General features: G+C 48.4%; 1 protein-coding gene across 2 annotated transcripts in view; it reads left to right on the plus strand.

Moving 5' to 3' along the window:
• The window catches only part of MYO5C (myosin VC), a 92386-nt gene that overhangs the window by 913 nt on the left and 74160 nt on the right, over positions 1 to 17313 (plus strand). The window contains exons 2-5 of one of the 2 annotated variants that reach the window (XM_008516242.2): positions 9759 to 9869; positions 12687 to 12852; positions 13453 to 13597; positions 16563 to 16719. In XM_008516242.2, coding sequence (XP_008514464.1) covers positions 9759 to 9869; positions 12687 to 12852; positions 13453 to 13597; positions 16563 to 16719 — 579 coding nt within the window. Of the gene's footprint in view, positions 1 to 9723; positions 9870 to 12686; positions 12853 to 13452; positions 13598 to 16562; positions 16720 to 17313 lie in introns of both variants that reach the window. The other variant, XM_070624238.1, reaches the window with a different exon arrangement.

Raw genomic sequence — 17313 nt, forward strand, 5'->3', positions numbered from 1 at the left:
ATCTAGGAAGGGCAGTATTCCCACAGGATGCCCAGAACCCTCTGAGATGAGCTTGGTTAATTATTTGGATAAAGAGTACAAAAGTGTTGGCCCTTTTGAAAAAACCTATCGGAATAGCCATAAAGCAGGCTCTTCCTACACCCCAGGAGAGGAATGTATGGTCCCCAGTATCCGGATGAAAGAGACTAGAATCCATCCATTTCCCCTGACACATGCCCTAACTTTATATTTAAAAAGGCTCTTTTGCTGTAGATATAAAAGATAGCTGTCAATAATTATGTTTCAATGGTTTAAGCAAACTTTTTCCCTTCTACTTTGCTTCATTAGTAACAGCACAAATACAAATCAACCAAATCGTATTTTCCCCTCAATGCATTTCCATTAATAGAGTTAATGTCCAAATGGACAGTGTTTGAATTGCCCTACTTCTGTTCTGGCATAGTTTTACCAGTAAGAATGTGAGCCATCAGATATCCAGTAGTGCTTCTTGGGTCTTCAACTTACTGGAGGTAAAAGAAAGTTCTTGGATAAAACTATTCTTGGAAGAGACTTTGGAGGACAGAGAAAACTGTTGAGGGTTAACCTATTTTAAGTAACCATTTTTCCTGAAACAAAAATAGACAGGTGTGAGCATCTCTATCATCAAGTGCCTCAGCCACAAATATTTATTAAATACCAAGTAGGTACCAGGCACAATGTAGGAAAACTGACATGGAAGAGTTTTCTAGAGATGAGCTGGAATGGACAGAGATCCTGAGAATCCCAGAGCCAGAAGGAGCCTTGATGGCTGTCCCTACCCACCTTGTGTCCAGGTAGACACCTGTGTTCCTTGGCTGCCACCTCCCTTCCAGGTGGTCTGTCTGTCCCACTTTGTCAATTCCAGAGGTGGAAAGCACCCCCCCCCCCCCATTTGGGTAGCTGCCTGTTTAGATTTTAGAGAGCTTGCTTTGTTAAAGAGTTCTTTCTTAAACTGAGACAACATCTAAACCCTCTTCCTTGCTTCCCTTCCACTCCTCCCCACACCCTCCCAGCCTCTCACCGCACCCCTGCCTCTGCAGATCCAGCCCGATTGTCCTGGAACACCACACAGAATTGGCCTAAGTCACAGCTTATGACTGGGGACCACATTTAGCCACATTGAACCCCCAGGGGTGCTCTGTTTCTTTGCGCAGTGTTAGCCACACAATGTTTTAAAACAACTTGAAATGCATTTCTGCACCCAGAGGCAAACAGTGCCCCTGCTGCAGGGTGACAGGTGGGCTGTCCATTCTAAGATCCCTGTGTGGCAGCCAGATCCTATGTGACAGCTGCACCCACCCCATGATCTCCATGCTGTTGCCTGCCTGGCCCCTGTCTTGTCTTCCTTCTTGCATAGTCCTTGAAGATGGGCATGTTATCTCCCATTAAACATTTATTGAGGAATTTCTGTATGTAAAACATTATGCTTGGGGAGGATACAAAGATATTTTTTTTAAGTAAGTCTTGCCTCTCGAATTTTCTGATTATGGAAATGTCAAGTAATGCGATTACGAAGGACTAGTGGGCATGGAGGAGCCTGCTGGGCAACAGAGCTGAGAAGGTGAGGGTCTTGGCTGCCAAAGAGTCAGGCCAGGGCTTTATACTCCAGTGAAGATTTTGAGTGGGGGACCACAGGATCAAGGGCGGTGTTTTAGGAAGTTGGGTATGCCAGCAGTGCCCATGGGACTCTGTGCCTGGTGGCGAGAGGCTGGAGTCAGGTATGTAAATTCTCAGGTCATCCTAAGTGTGTGGGAAAGAATTAGGGCTGCGCTATTGGAAATGGAGGATGGAGGCAGAGTCCGAGAGTGTGTGGGGGTAGGTGAGGATGAGACTGGGGAGCGTGAGGGAGAGGGATGAGCCCAGGATGACATGGAGGTTAGCATCTGGATGACTGAGAGCAGAGTGGTGCCATTGACACAATTAGGGACGTCAGGAGGAGGGGAAATTTCTTAGGAAAGGCGTGAGACAAATTTTGTACCTGCAGGCGTTAAGTGGTGAGGGGGCTTCCAGGGCGGTGCCCTGGCTGGTTGGAAGTGAGGGTAGAGGATGGGCCAGGGGTCTTCTGCCCAGAGGTAGTAGCAGAAGCCCAGGCAGTGAGGGCCTCCTCAAGCGAGAGAAGAGGGCCAGGAGAGGACACTGGGGAATGCATCTGTTCAGGGAGGGCTGAGACGGAGCCGTCACACAGAGGAGGAGACAGGAGACCTGGCACTGGGAGCCACAGGAAGAGAGGTTCCAAGAAGGAAGAGGGGACTCCTGGGAGGAAGGGTGGCGAGAGTAGCAGTTGCAGCCGGCCCGGTGAAAGTGTAACATGACCCGTCTCTTTTCAAAAGCGCTTTGGCTTCATGCCTTGGAAACGGTCAGAGCATTTGACCCTGCAGCTCCTCTACCTGAAATCTCTGTGAGAAAAACCGGTCTGGCCATTCTCTACTTGAACCTGTCTGGAGGCTCCTGTCATTTTCAGGCTCCCTGACCAGCCCTGAGGTCTCGCCTCTCTGCATCCTCTCCCCACTGCCTGCCAGCTCCTGCCTTGGTTCATGCTCCGCCAAACTTCATGCATTCCTGCAGTGTCACCACTCTCTGCTGTGGCCCAAGGGCTCCCTCTGCTTGAAATGTCTGTCCCCTTTGCTCACCAGCACCTCCACCTTCCAAGTTCAATTTGAGAGCACCTCTCCTGAGAAAGCTTTGCAGCCAGCCCTTCCATCTGGGCACCTTTCACTCATTGACTCTGTCTCCCCCGCCGACCAAAAGTTTCTGGAGAACAGGGAACACTGGCAGCTCAATAAATGTTTGATGTATACATGCATGAATGAATGTTTTCCTGTTTTCAAAAAAAGCTATGGGCATGCGGGTAATGTTGGTGATGGTTACTTTTATCTTGCAGTCATCGACTACTTCTCATGTGCCACATGCCATCCAAAGAACTTTATGTGCCTTTTTTCATTTGATCTGAATAAACAAAGCTGTGTGTTAGATGTTGCAGTTTTATAAATGGCTCAGGTTCTGTTGCCTGAAGTTACATAGAAGTGATGGAGCCAGGATTAAAGGCCTGTGCTCTCACCACGTCCCACTACCACGGCTGCAGTTCAACCTCCCTTATCATCTTCCTCCTCTTCAAGGGATCTGACCATTGCCTCACACACAGAGGGCTTGTGGGAAGTCGATCCACTTCATGGCTGCCTCCCATGACGCCTGGTTCTTTATCAGATTATTCCTTCTAATAACTAAAATGGAACCAACCTCAACATCCAGCGAGAGGGGGAGAGTTACATGAATTATAGAAGCCCCACAGGGTAGAAGGGTATGAAGCCGTCAAAATGCTACTTAAAGAGTTCAAACAACATGGGAAAATAATTCTATTATGTGAAAAATGAGGGTACAAAAACTGTATATGCTGTGTGGTCATGAACATAGAAGATATGCAAACAAAGGAAGATGACCAGGTGCATGAGTAACTAATGACTGGGCAGTTCTGTACGTGCAGAAAACTCAAGGAGGATGAAGGCTGAGGAAGGTCATTAGGTTTGGCTCTCGGAGGTCCTTGGCATTGGATTTGTCATGCCAGTCATTGTAAAACTAAATAATCTATGTAAAATCCTTAGCACAATACCTGACACATAATGCTTAATATAAGTTGGTTTTTTTTTATATTGATGCTATTATAATACGGGTGATTTTTAGTACCTAAATATTGGACTTTACATTTCTCTCTATTAAACTCTCCATCTTGTTGTTTAGTGTAGTGCAGCTTGCCAAGACCTTTCGAATCTTGATCGTCTTTAACTAATGCATCGTTTTATCTGCATGTTTGTTCCACATGTTCTGTTTTCTCATCTAAGACACTGGCAGAAGTGATGAATGGAGGATGAGGCTGTAGAGCTCTGTGGCATGCCTCTAGAGACCTTTCTTAAATTGTTTCTCATTCATCAGGATTCAGGTTATGACTGTTTTTGCCACAGATTCACAAATTATATTATCCTTCAACTGTCAATTTCTCTTGCTTGTACATGAGGAACTCACAGACATCTTCACAAAACTTCTGCTGAAACTCAGATATGCCATCAAAGAAGTATCTTGACAAGCAGTCCAGGGTCTCTGTCTAAAATAAGGTCAAAGGTCAGTTTAATGACTTTCCATTTAGCTATTGTAAGCAGTTTTTAGACTTCTATATATCATTAGCCACTCTGGAAAATTAGATTTATCCATTGTATTATATATGGGTAGTTCAAAAGAGTAAAAAAAGGGACATAAAGACTAAAATACCAAGTTTAGTCTTTAATTGGCACAACTGAACTGCTGTGAATTTGAATTTGTGCTCAGTAGATGTTTATGGAGCGCTCGCTATGGGGAAGTCGTCGTGTTGGATTCCAAGGCACAAAGACGAGGTTCTTGAAGCTCAGGTGCTGGTGCTGGGAGGTGAGACGTTCCCCGGAAACCTGGGGAAGGGGCAGAGAGAGTCTAAAGAGGAAGCGTCTAGGCCTGCCTGGGGTGAGGGTGGCAGGGAACAGGCCACAGAGGACGGGAGTCTTGAGCTGACTCCACTGCTCAGAGCAGTTTGCTCTCCGATGGGGAGAAGAGGGGTGGCTCCGGGGGTGGACGAAAAAGAAGTACAGAGTGCGGAGCCAAGGAAGAGCTTGGCACGTCCTAGAAACTGCTAGTGGTTTTGGTGGCAGCAGGCAGAGGGTGGATTAAAAAGGGAGTAAGCCTGGGTAGGAAAACCGGCTGGGACAGTGCCTCCCCAGGCCAGGCTGTTCATCAGAATCCATAAGGGGGCACTTTGAAAGCTTTCATCTGGCCGGGCCCCACCCATGGAATTTCTGATTCAGGTGGGGGTGAGGGGATCTGTCTGTGCACAGAAGCCTGGTACTCGGCCTGGTTGAGGAAGAGCTCAGCGGGCAGTGGCGCCTGTCAAGAGAGGACTGGTAGGGGCAGGGTGGCGGGAGCTGACTTATGGCCATGGCATTGGGCTGGATGGGGCAGACAGGTGAGACCTGTTTAGGATGCAGGCTTTCCAGCACCTGAGGACCATTTGGCTGTTGGGGGTGGAAGGAGGGTGGGGCAGCCCAGCATTGTCCCAGGTTTCCGACTTGAGGGGCAAGAGAACTGAGGAGGAGGAGTGGATTTGGGCTAGGTATAATGATCGCTTGAGCCTGGAATTTGTGAGTGTCTGAGGACATTTAGGGGTTGACAACTGGGATGCACTTGGAAATGTGGGCTAGACTGGTTGAGGGTTCTGGGCCGGAGGTCTCAATGGTGCACAGGTTTCAGGCCAGTCTCGAAGCCGTGGGAATGGGTGAAACTCTTCAGAAAAAGCCTGTCATGAGAGGAGGCCAGGAAGGACATCGGGAGACATGGGAGGAGGCCTGGGAGGCCAAAGAGGGCCTGGAGGAATGAGTGAAGAGGAGGAAGAGAGGGAGCGTGGTGTCGCTCCCCTGGCCCGGCTCGCCAAGAATGTAGAGACTCCTTTCCAGTCCAGAAAGTGGCTAGAAAGGAACTGATGTCATTCCATATTCCATGTAAAGTCTTCAAGCCATTTCTGTGGTTTTTTGAGAGCCCCTCAAGAAGGCAGGCAGCATGAGACCAGGCCCCTCTCCTCTCATCTGAGCACATGGGGCGGGTGTCTTCGGCATGTTCCTGAAGACAGACGGCTTCCTGGGCTCCGTGCTCCTGAAGCTGTCGCCTCGCTCCCGAGCCTCCCTTGGCCTAGGTGCAGCGTGAGTTGGAGGGTGTCGGGGGTGGGGGGCGACCCTCTCTGCTCCTCTGGCCACTGCAGGCCTGCCCCTGGAGGTCTGGCAGGTCATCTGAGTCCTGAGGCTCCTGCTCCCTGGGAAGGAACCGAACTGGGGAGGTCCCGTGAGAGCTTGTCACATTGTTTGGAGGACTGCGTTTGTTTGTTTAAATGATGCAGGGTTAGCTCTTCCTCAGGTTGAAAGCCTTGCCTTGTGGGTCGAGGAATGTGAGGAAGGAGGGAGGGTGCTGAATGGGTGTAACTTGTGTGGAACTGGGTAAACTTGGGCGTGTTTACTTACCAGGCTGGGTTTCAGCTGCGGGGCCCTGATGACTGGTGGCATTACCGGCAGAGGCCCCGGGCCCGGTGGGTGTGGTTGGCCTGGGGAATCCAGCCCAGGAGGCCGTTTGTGCTCCCTCCAGAAGAGAAGCAGACGTTGGGTTCCATCTGTCCTAGTACTCAGCATTTAATGTGACTTTTAGCTGAAACCAACCAGTGAAACAGTCCTGCTGAGCGCTCTCGAGTGGATGGTTGCAGTGGAGAGTTCAGGGTTATTTTCAGGGCCAGACTCATTGAATTAACCAGCTGTTCAAAGTAGGAGTCCCAGGCCCCGGGTCCCCTGGGGTTCTGGCCTTGGAGACTCTCTGTGTGGTGTTTGGTGGGTTACTGAGCCCTCTGAGCTTGTGTTTGGGGATCAGTAAAACAAAAGGCTTCGGTTGGCTTAGTGACTTTAATGTTACTTCTCAGAGCCCCAGGCTTCTGTGGAAGGACCTGAGGGACCTCAGCTGTAGCCCCCAGCTCGGCTCTCCCCAGAACACCTCCCCCTTTACCTGTTCGGCATGGTGGGCGGCCGCCTTGATGGAAGCTTCCTGCAGCTTTCAGAACAACTTTGGCAAACAACCTGGAGTAGCCAGTCTTCAAGGACCCTTTCAGTTCTCAAATTCTATAGTGGCCAAGTCTTGATAAATTGGCGTAGTCCATTAATGATTTCAGCTTTATGACATTAGCAATAATTATTTTCTAAAGCAGACCTGAGGTAGGAAATAGAAGCCCATGGCAGCAAGGATGTGAGGAGTGTGGGTGTGTGTCTGAGAGGTGTGTGTCTGCATGTTTGTTTTTGAGGCTTCTGTCCACCTATTTGCATGGGTGTGTGTTTCTCAGTGTGTGTCACTGTCCCCCGGGTCATTCTCCCTTTCCCCCTCTCTCTCTCAAATCTTACCTATCGTATGCAAGCTCAGCAAGCTCCTGCTCTTAGCTATCTTAGCTAGCTGTCAAAAATTAAAGCAACCCAAAAAACTTAGGGAGTCATGATGTGTATATATATATTACATATACATATAAACGCACACACACACATATATATATATACACATTTTTTTTGTTAAGTGAGCCAATTTATATTAACTAATAGATTAATGGTTATGCTCCTCAACCAACTTTGCCCTTGTCTAGCACTGGCGCCTTGAACTGTGTTTATACTTATTCTCTATTTCCTCCAACATCTTGTTATGAAAATTTTAAGCATACAGCAAAATTGAAAGAACTTTACAGTGAGCATCTGTCCTGCCACCTAGATTCCAGCATGGACATTCTACCATATTTCTTGTATCACCTCTATCCATCTTGCCGTCCTTCTAGCCAGCCCTCAACCCATCTTACTTTTTGGAGCGTTTTAGAGTAAATTGCGTACATCAGTGCATGTCCTCCTAAATAATTTAGTATGCCTATTGTTAAGAGTTCCATATTTGCTTAGTTCTTTGTGTAAAATTACCAGACAGTGAAACACACAAATCTTAAGTCTGCATTCTCTGAGGTTTAAAAAGTGCTTAACACCTGTGTAACCCAAATTCCATCAAGATACAGAATGTTGCCACCACCCCAGAACAGTCCCTCCAGTACCTTCCTAGTCACTCCTGCCTGCCCCTGCCCCAAGGCAACTACTACTCTGATTTTTTCCCACCTTATGTTAGTTTTACTATCCCAGCCCTTCATTCAGAGGGGTGCATACAGAATGCACTCATTTGTGTAATGCCTCTTTCATTCAGCCCAGTGCTTTAGAGATTCCTTCATGTTCTCACTTGTGTCAGTAGATGATTCTTTTTATTGGTAAATAGTATTCCATTGTATGAGTATACCACAGTTTTATTTCTTTTTTTTAATTCATTCTTATATTAATGGGCATCTAGTCTGTTTCCAGTATTTGGCCATAATGAGCACTCTGATGCTCATCTCAGCTCTGCTTCTGGGGAACTTGGAGGCCCTGGGGCCAGTTTTCTCTGGGAAATGAGAGTTAGACGCTGGACAGCCTCTCAGGCTTCCTCTGGATCTGGGATCCTGGGCTGTTGAGCCTTTGGATTCAGAATCTTTCCTGGTTCTGTTTAATGTCTCCACGGGTGTGCTTCTGAATTCGTGTTCCTGTTGGCCTTGTTATGTCCAGGACATTGGGGCACCCTGTAGGGGTCCCCATTGAGAGAAGCCACTGATACTTGAGCAGAGAGATATAGATATACACAGATGCTCATGCAGCTCCAGGCTACAGATTGGCTGGGTTAGTGGGAAGACCATGATGACTAAGAGGAGATGCCTTTCCTTCTTAGTAACCCGGCACTGTGCCCGATACGTACATAATAGATGCTTAGCAAGTGTTTATTGAATGAATGAGTGAACAGATGACCAGGTGAATGAACAAACACATGGCTACAGGAGACTGTGCGATGTGGGGTCTGGGTGGAAGAGCAGACATAGTGCATGATGCAGACAGGATGCCCAGAGGAGAGAGAAGGATGACTCATGGGACCCTATGATGAGAGCTGTAGTATAAGGACATGGCAGTCATCTTGTGTTTGTCGAGCAGCACTCAGGTGCCACTGATGAATTTTGGAGAGTGAGACCGGCCCCTGCTCAGTATGTGAGTGTGAATATTAGATGTATGTATTAGTCTGCTCGGGCTGCCAGAACAGTATACCACAGACTGGGGGCTCAAACAGCATGTATTTTCTCACAGGCCTGGAGGCTGGGCAATCCGAGATCAAAGCATTGGCAGGGTTGGAATGTGGTGAGGGCTTCTCCCCTTGGGTTGCAGGTGGCTGTCTTCTCACTGTGGACTCACATGGCCTTTCTTTGTTGTGTGCAGGTGGAGAGGGAGCCACTGCAAGCTCTCTGGCTTCTCTTCTTATAAGGACATTAATCTTGTCACATCAGGTCCTATGACCTCATTTTACCTTTTACCTCTTAAAGACCCTATCTCCAAATACAGTCACATTGGGGATTAGGGCGTCTACATATGAACTGAGGTGTGTGTGTGTGTGTGTGTGTGTGTGTGTGTGTGTGTGTGTGTGTGTTTTGGAGGGGTTAATTTAGTCCATAGCAAACGGTTGTACCTAAAGACTCGCCTATCAGCACTGAGCCAGGTGTACCAATTGCCTGTTGGGAATTGAGCTGGCAGCTTCATCTGGACTTCTGTGTTTCCCACAGTAGGAATCCTTGGCTGCTGACCAATGTAATAAGACTATGATAACACTGCTGTAATTATACTTAGCATTTTGCAGACTGCTTTCAAGTACGCAGTCTAGTTTAACCCCCAGTAAGCCTATAAAGCAGGTATTGTTGTGCCCATTTTATGAATGAGAAAAACGAGGCCCAAGAAGTTGAGCATTTGGCCCAGAGCCCCATAGTCCATCCGTGGGGAACCAAATCTGTCTGCTGCAATTCTTGTAGACAGCACTCAGATCTTCCCGGTAAGGGACTCACACATTTCCTTGCCACTCCCAGGCTTGCATTTTTTAAGGTGTATTTAGGAGGCTTTGGGAATTCTGTTTCCTAAAAATGAAGCAGCTGGCCTGGTGCATTGCAGATACACTAAAGATTACCTCGTAAGCGAACAATTAGGTAAAAGTATTCCTGATGAAGGAACTGACCCAGTGGGCAGAAACAGACCTTCCTGTCTAATCACCTGACCATCTGTGCTTTTGTTTTTAAAGTGCTGAAATGAAGCCTGTCTTGTTCTGTTGGTCAGTACAACAGGGTTTGGATTCCTGATCCTGAAGAAGTTTGGAAGTCTGCTGAAATAGCAAAGGACTACAGAGTTGGTGACAAAGTCCTGCGACTCCTGCTGGAGGATGGAACGGTGAGGGTCCTTGATGGCTACAGCGACCATGATGTGTCAAAGGGTAACCGGGGTTGGGCGGCAGATGCCTCATTGGGAGCAGCCCAGAGGAGAACACCTGAAGGAGTACCCCAAATGGCCAGCCAGTGCTGGGGATCCACTGATGTGTTTGTATCACTTCATCTTCCCTCCCACCCACCCTGCCCCCACCCCATTCTGCCCTACAATGAAGGCATAAAGTGCCCTACATTGACCGGGCCTCTGTCGCAAGGGTCCATATGCCATAGATAGGTCTGTGCCTTGTGCTGCATTTCCAGGATTCAGCATTGTTGGGAGAATGCTGAAAACTCATTAGCCATTTTGGTTTCTGGGGTCTCAGCACAAGACTGGGTGAAGATAAGAAACTTGGAGGGATGTAGTTTGAGCCCAAGGCATAAACTGGTAGAGAAAAACATCAAGATAGGAAGAGGAAGAGAAATAGAAGAGAGAGACAGAAAAGAAGAAGGGAGAGGGAGGTGTAGGGGGGACCGGGGAAGAGAAAGTCGGTCTGTAGATGGATAGAGACATGTAAGAATTGGGACCTCCAGGAGGGAGCGTGACAGGATGCTTAGGGCATTGACAGGGAGATGGCACAAGAGGACGGGAATGCCCAGCTTTGTTCGACATTACAAGGAGCCCCTGCTAGTGCTGGTGCGGCGAGGGAGAGGCGAAGGGGGAGCGGGCAGGTCAGCAGTTGTACCTGTGGTGGAGCGTGTGGTGAGGAGTCCTTTCAAAGGCCACAGATGCCCTTTGAGTACCAGCTTCTGCAGATTTTACCTTTGCTTTCAGTATCCATCGTGAGTCATCCTTTCCCCCCATGGCTCTGAGGACCTCCCACTGGATCTGTAGCTAGGGTGACCTTATGATTTTAGAATCAAGTGTCTGGATACAGAGCTGGACAGAGGATTCGTGCTCTAGCTGAGTGCCAGACGTGGTTGGGGAATATCATTTCAATATTAAAAAGCTGGAATTTCCAAGGCATGTAAATAGCCTCTGTAGAGACAGAACACAGTATTTCCAATCAGACTGTGCTGGATTTGAGAGTCATTGCCTGAGATCCTGGGAAGTGATTAAGGGCACATCGTCTACAATCAGACTCTGGATTCAAATCCTGCCATGCCACTCTCTAAATCTGTGACAGCGAGCCCCTCAGTTTCCTCATGTGTAAAGTGAAGTTAATGACAGTGTGACATCACAGGGTTGCTGAAGATCAAGTGAGATAATCCACGTGTGTGTGTGTGTAAATGTGAGAGACATGTAGCGAGAGGAGCCTGTGTTTCCACTGAGCCTTTGCTCTCGCATCAGCAACTCCTCGCAGCCTTTGTAGAGAACCTCCCAGCACCAAGAGCATTCTGGTTAGGGAGCAGACGGCTTTGTCTGGGGAGAAAAGTCTCAAGGCAGCAGCTGCAGCTTTAGTAATATCAGCAGGGCTTCAGATGGCCGCCTTCCTGGCCCTGAAACCCCTGCTCGGGGGAGGTGGGGCAGAGGCAGGTGCGATGGCAGGCAGCCAGCCTGCTCTTGAGCTTAACCCTTTGTCCATACCGCGAAGGACAAAGCCTGCTCTGTGTGGGAAAATGTCACCTCTGCCTCCAACCGCCAGTCTGATGTTCTTCACATTTTCCCCCTCCTCCAAAGACTGTTCATTCGTCTTTCTCTCTCTCTCCCCCTCTCTGTTTCTCTCACACATCACGCACTCACAACGGCTGAAGTGGAAAAGGAGATCGTTGATTTAAAACAGATAATAGAAAAACTCAGGGAAAGTAAAAATTGTGTATGAGCATTTTTCTTGGTTTTAAGTGCCCCGGTGCTGAGTGTTTGGCATGGGGTCTGCACAGTGGGCGCTGGCTAAGGGGCAGCTGGGTCACCTTGTGGAGCGGGTCCAGGATGAGGTATCAAAAGGAAGACAGTCTGGAAGGTGGAAGGGAAAAAAGCTTGCTGGGTGACCGAGCTCCAATCCCTTCCCCAAGCTGTGGAAGGAAAGTGAGGGAAGTTAGAACAGGTGGTAATAAGGTCCCTCAATGCCCTGACTTTTGGAAGGCCCGGTTGTCTGTGGTATCCACACCGCAAGGCATGCTAATCTCGCCTTCATTCTGCTCAGGCAGCTACTTTAGGAATATGAGGTGAAACCCGGCAGCAGAGAGGCCAACTGGCAAGTTCCTCAGCCCAGGGCTGAGGATGAGGGCCACAGGCAGCCCTGCAGGGGCAACACGGGAGTAACCCGCTGCGGGGCCTCTCCCAGGGAGACCACCACCCATATGGGCTCCTTCAGACACTTCTCACCACCCAGCGTGTCAACTTCCAGTAGAGATGGAGCAACCTTAGAGCTGCAAGGGACTTTAGGTCCTTGTGTCATTTTAGCAGAATCCTGTTTTCAAACGAAAACTTCTGTAACACCCCACATCTAAACCATGTACAAGTGGAGCCCCTGTGGGATGGAGGAGTCAGGGGTGGAGAGCCCAGGTTTCTGCCCATGTGACTTCCCTCTCATCCTTCATTGAAGCCTCTGTAGCTCCGAGGGCCTCTGATCTGTTCCAGCCAGTCTTTTCATAGATGAGAGAAGAGAGGCTCAGAGAGGGTGAGTAACTCACCCTAGGCACACAGCCAATATCCTGGTCCCCTGGCTCCCACTTTCCAGTAGTCAGCCATAAAGATTAATTTCTCTTTGCCATATATAAGTTTGTTTTTCAGAGTGTCAGCTGTCACTATAATGAGGGGAGGGGATGGATAGGACAGAGGACAGTGGTTCAGCAGAAGCAAGCATCTTTCACTTTCGGAACTTGAATTTCCTCGTGTCCACAGGAGCTGGACTATTCCATTGATCCAGAATCTCTGCCTCCTCTTCGGAACCCAGACATCCTCGTGGGTGAGAATGACCTCACGGCCCTCAGCTATCTGCACGAGCCTGCGGTGCTCCACAATCTCAGAATCCGCTTTGCAGAATCCAAACTCATTTACACCTACAGCGGTAAGGAGAACGATTCTAGAAGAGCAAGAATGACACCGAAACCTAATGCCTGATGTCTAGAGCACCCTCATTATGTTCAGTATTATGTTTATGTTAGAAATATTGACCTATGTCAAAATATGTAATCACGCCTAAACATTTACCAAAATTTCTATCTAAAAGGTACAGACATTTGATCTTCTAGAGTTTGTTGTAAATACAGGTGTCTAGGTGGGGAGAATCTTCAGCAACTTGAAAATCTTCACCAAAGAACTAAGATTGGACCAACAAAAATATGTGTGGCTAAAGCTGGTGTTTGGGTTTCTCGTTGGATTTGATAAATTTATTACTTATTTTGGGCAATGATACTATATTTACATCGAGAATTACAAAAGCCTCTGAGTTTTAGGGCATTCTTTTGTGTCATCTCATCTAACCCTCAGAGTAGCCCAGAACTGTAGGTGGATTGGCAGGGAACCGAGATCCAGAACATTAGGGGACCTGCCCAAAGTCACAGAGAAGGGTTAGTAAGTGGCACAGCTGGGGTTTCTCTGAGAGAAAGAACCTGGAGAAGTGGGTAACTGTAGGAATCTCATCACTGCATCTGACATCTTTCTTCAGGAATCATCTTGGTGGCCATGAATCCTTACAAGCAGTTGCCGATTTATGGAGATGCCATCATCCACGCCTACAGCGGGCAGAACATGGGTGACATGGACCCGCACATATTCGCCGTGGCGGAAGAGGCGTACAAGCAGATGGCCAGGTACCTCCTGCCAGGCGGGGCTTCCTCTTGCTCTCCCAAAGCTGCCTGTGTTTGCTGGGCCCTCACAGGGGAAGGGAGGCATCTGGCTTGGTCTCATTAAAAGTGACCATCAGACCGGAGCGGGCCCTTCGTAGAGGAGACCACCCTTTACCCAGTAGCAAATGACCGTTGCGTGTGACTGACCTGTCTGAACTGAGTTTCCTGGCTTTTGTTCTTTCTGCATAGTCAAAAGTTGGTCCCGCCAATCTGGAAATAGCATATACTTCTCTTGCAGTGTCTTTGGTTGGAAGAATGTTGATTTATTCCCCACTGTGAGAAGTTTACACTTTTTCCCCCATCCAAAGCAGCAGAATCTAACGATAGATGAGCACAGGTTTTAGCTGTAGGAGATTTGGGGTTTTATCCTAATTTTGCCACTTGTTTTTTGTATGGCCTTGTGGAGTTCTTGTTTTGCGAGCAAACGTTTATTCAAAGCCTGCTGTGGACTGGGCACTGTGCAGGCATTCCCACACATCATCCTGGGGGTCCTTAGCCTAGCCTGTGACGAAGATGCCTGGGCAGTAAACTGAGATTTGAGAGTTATCTGTCCAAGGTCACCCAGCACGTAAAAACAGAGCTGGGATTTGTGCTCAGATTTTTTGACTCCATGAGCAGTTTCTTTTCCCATAACTGTCCTCTTTTGGCTTCAGTGTCCTCATCTGTAAAGCATGAAGAATAAAAACACCATCTCATCTTTGTAGATCCTTTTACTTTTGCAAAAGAACTATCACAGACAGTGGTGTCCTTTGTCTTGTGACACCCCTGTGAAGTCAGTTGAGCGGCCGTCGCTGCCCTCATTTCACAGGTGGAAGCCTGAAGCCCAGGCCCTGGACCTGCTAATTATTTACTGCATAACCCTGGGCATGGTACCTGATCTCCCTCAGCTGTGTCCTCGTCTGTGCGCTAGATGCTTAGCACCCATTCCAAGCTCCACTGCTTATAATCAGGAAAAAATAATGGTGGCTTAAACAAGGTAGAAGTATATGCTTCTCTCTTGTAGAGAAGTCTGATGGGCAGTCTGGGGCTAGCCTGGCACCTCTACCAAGTCACCAGGGACCCAGTGCCTTCTAGCTCCCCTGTCCTTGGGGTGGGACCCTCATCCTTAGGGCCAAGCTACTGCTCAGCCAGATCCTCCATATTCTAGGTGACAGAGTGTCCTAGGGCAAGAGTGTGCCCCTCCCTGTTAAGGAGACTTCCCAGAAGCCCACAGAGCACTTCTGCTCATAGCTCATTGGCCATGCCTAGCCGCAAGGGAGGCTGGGATGTGTAGTCTTTTATATGAGCAGCAACATGCCTGCTAAAATTTGGGGCATAGTTCCTAAGTAGGAAGGCGAAGGTGAATGTTGGGTAGAGAATTACCCATTACCAATTAATAACCAATTACCTTCGTTTATGCTGCAGCAAGGTTCCTTCCTACCTTAAAACGCCCGTGGTTGTAGGATTTGCCCTGGCTCCCTGCAAGTCTCCAGGGCATCTGCGTGATTAGAGTCCCCGGCTCAGAGTCTCATGGGCCAGGGCTGCTCCTCGACGTCAGCAGGATGAGCTCATTGGAGCTGCAGGGCTGAGCCAGGTTCAAGCCTGAAGAGCCAGTTTTCTCCCCAGGAGTCTGTCTAAGTGTAATAGCAGAACTAAACAGAAGGCAGGCTCATGCTGGACTTGCTGATGCTAGATTGGGAGTCAGGAGATTTGGGCTGTAGTAACCCTAGTACCGTTCTTCCCGGCCCGGGGACATGAGCTGTCGCTCACCTCAGCATCTGAGCTTCCCATTTTGGACCAGGAGCCCTATCTCTAAGGCCCCCCCAGCATTCACAAGGAGGCTGTGTGCCCTGGGTCAAATCACTTTACCTCTCTGAGTCACCGTTTTCTTGTCTGTAAAATGGATATATATGGCATAGGATCTTTCTGAGGCTCAAATGAGAATCCCTGTAAAGTATTCACCAAGCACCTGGCACAAAAGCAGTGCTAGATACATAGAACAGCATTATAATAAGATTCTACCATCACCGTCTTATGGCATGAAAAGTTTGACGCATTTTTTAAAATCTCTAAATTATATAACAGAGCCTATTGGCTTATGGAGCACATTGGTTTCCAAGCATATTTTCAATAATTACTCTCTAAATAATGTCTTTAAAATATTTTTATAGTTAAGTGGGGCTATGTGGAAAGGAGTTGACATAGGCTGAGACTGCTGTCCTTGGAGTCCTGCTGGTAAGGTTGGCCATGGCTGGCCTCTGGGAGCTTGGATTTCAGGAAGGTTCCCACCATTTCCTAATTGATAAGAGTGGCTCATTGCACCTAAGCTTAAGCGGTTTGTGTAAATGATGTGGTTCTTGCTGAACACCTGCTTTCCTTCTGGGCATCTGGAGCTTTTGTATACGCTAGGCAGAGGACGCCTACATGACCAGCCCCCGATAGAAACCCTGGGCGCTGAGTCTCTGAAGAGCTTCCCCGGTAGGTGGCCTTTCGCAGGTGTTGTCACAGTTCATCGCGGGAGGAGTTACATGTGTCCTGTGGGACTCCACTGGGAGAGGGCTCTTGGAAGTTTACTCCTGGCTTCTCTGCACGTGACAGCATGTGCCTTTCCCTTTGCTGATTTCCTTATATCCTTTAGAGGCAATAAGTCTAGCCATGAGTACAACTATGTGCCAAGTCCTGGGAGTCCTCCTAGCAGATCACTGGCCTGGGATTGGTCTGGGGGACCCTCAACACAGGGGACATAACAGGAAACAAAGTTGTGTGTTCAGCGTGATCACGCAGAAAAACGAGAAGAAAACTCACTGGAATGCTAAAAACAGTTACTTTTGAGTGCTGAAACAAAATTTCGCTTCTTCCATCTTGTCTGCATTTTTCTTAATGAGTATATATTGTCTTTTTAATACAAAGAAATGAACATTTAAAAATCCTTTCTTTTTTTTGGCTTTAGAAACAATAAAAATCAGTCAATAATTGTGAGCGGGGAGTCGGGTGCTGGAAAGACAGTGTCTGCTCGCTATGCCATGAGGTACTTTGCCACCGTCAGCAAGTCGAGCAGTAATGCGCATGTGGAGGACAAGGTTCTGGCATCGAACCCCATTACTGAGGTGTGTACCCTGCGGGGGGTGGGGAGCAGGGTCAGAGGTAGTGGTGTGTGATGGTGGAGAGGCGGGTTGGTTTGTGTATGTGTTGTCTTGGGTAGCTCAAATTCCCACCCTTTCAAGACCGAAGAAGTGAGGGCAGGAAGGAGCCTGGAAGTCGGTTTTCTGGTGGGATTTGAAGGAGTCTGAGGCAGAGATTGCTGCTTCCAAGGCTCTTCTCCTCTACCTGCTGAGCTAGAAACTCGACTGTCTGATTTCAGGAGTCCCCTGTTTGCACTTATTCCCCAGGGGAAGCGTCCTCAACCACAGACACTGCTGGTGCACTGAGCCCAGTGTGTGCTCCAGCCAGCAGGCACCAGCTTTCATGAGCTGATTGTGAAATATTCAGGAGTTGTTTTTGCGAGCTGATTGTTAACCCTTTGGTAGTTTGAAGTCAGTGTGATGGGAGTATTTTACACCTTACAAATTGGTGAATGCCTCCTGTCAAGGCTCTTCCTCCTCCACCCCCCAAGAGCTGATTCATCAGCACACTGCTGACTGGACTGGAGGTTTGGGCAAGGCCACCACGACGACGGCACCAGGGGGAATGAGACAACCCTG

Source organism: Equus przewalskii, chromosome 1, assembly GCF_037783145.1.
Source record: "Equus przewalskii isolate Varuska chromosome 1, EquPr2, whole genome shotgun sequence".
NCBI classification, from domain to species: Eukaryota; Metazoa; Chordata; class Mammalia; order Perissodactyla; family Equidae; genus Equus; species Equus przewalskii.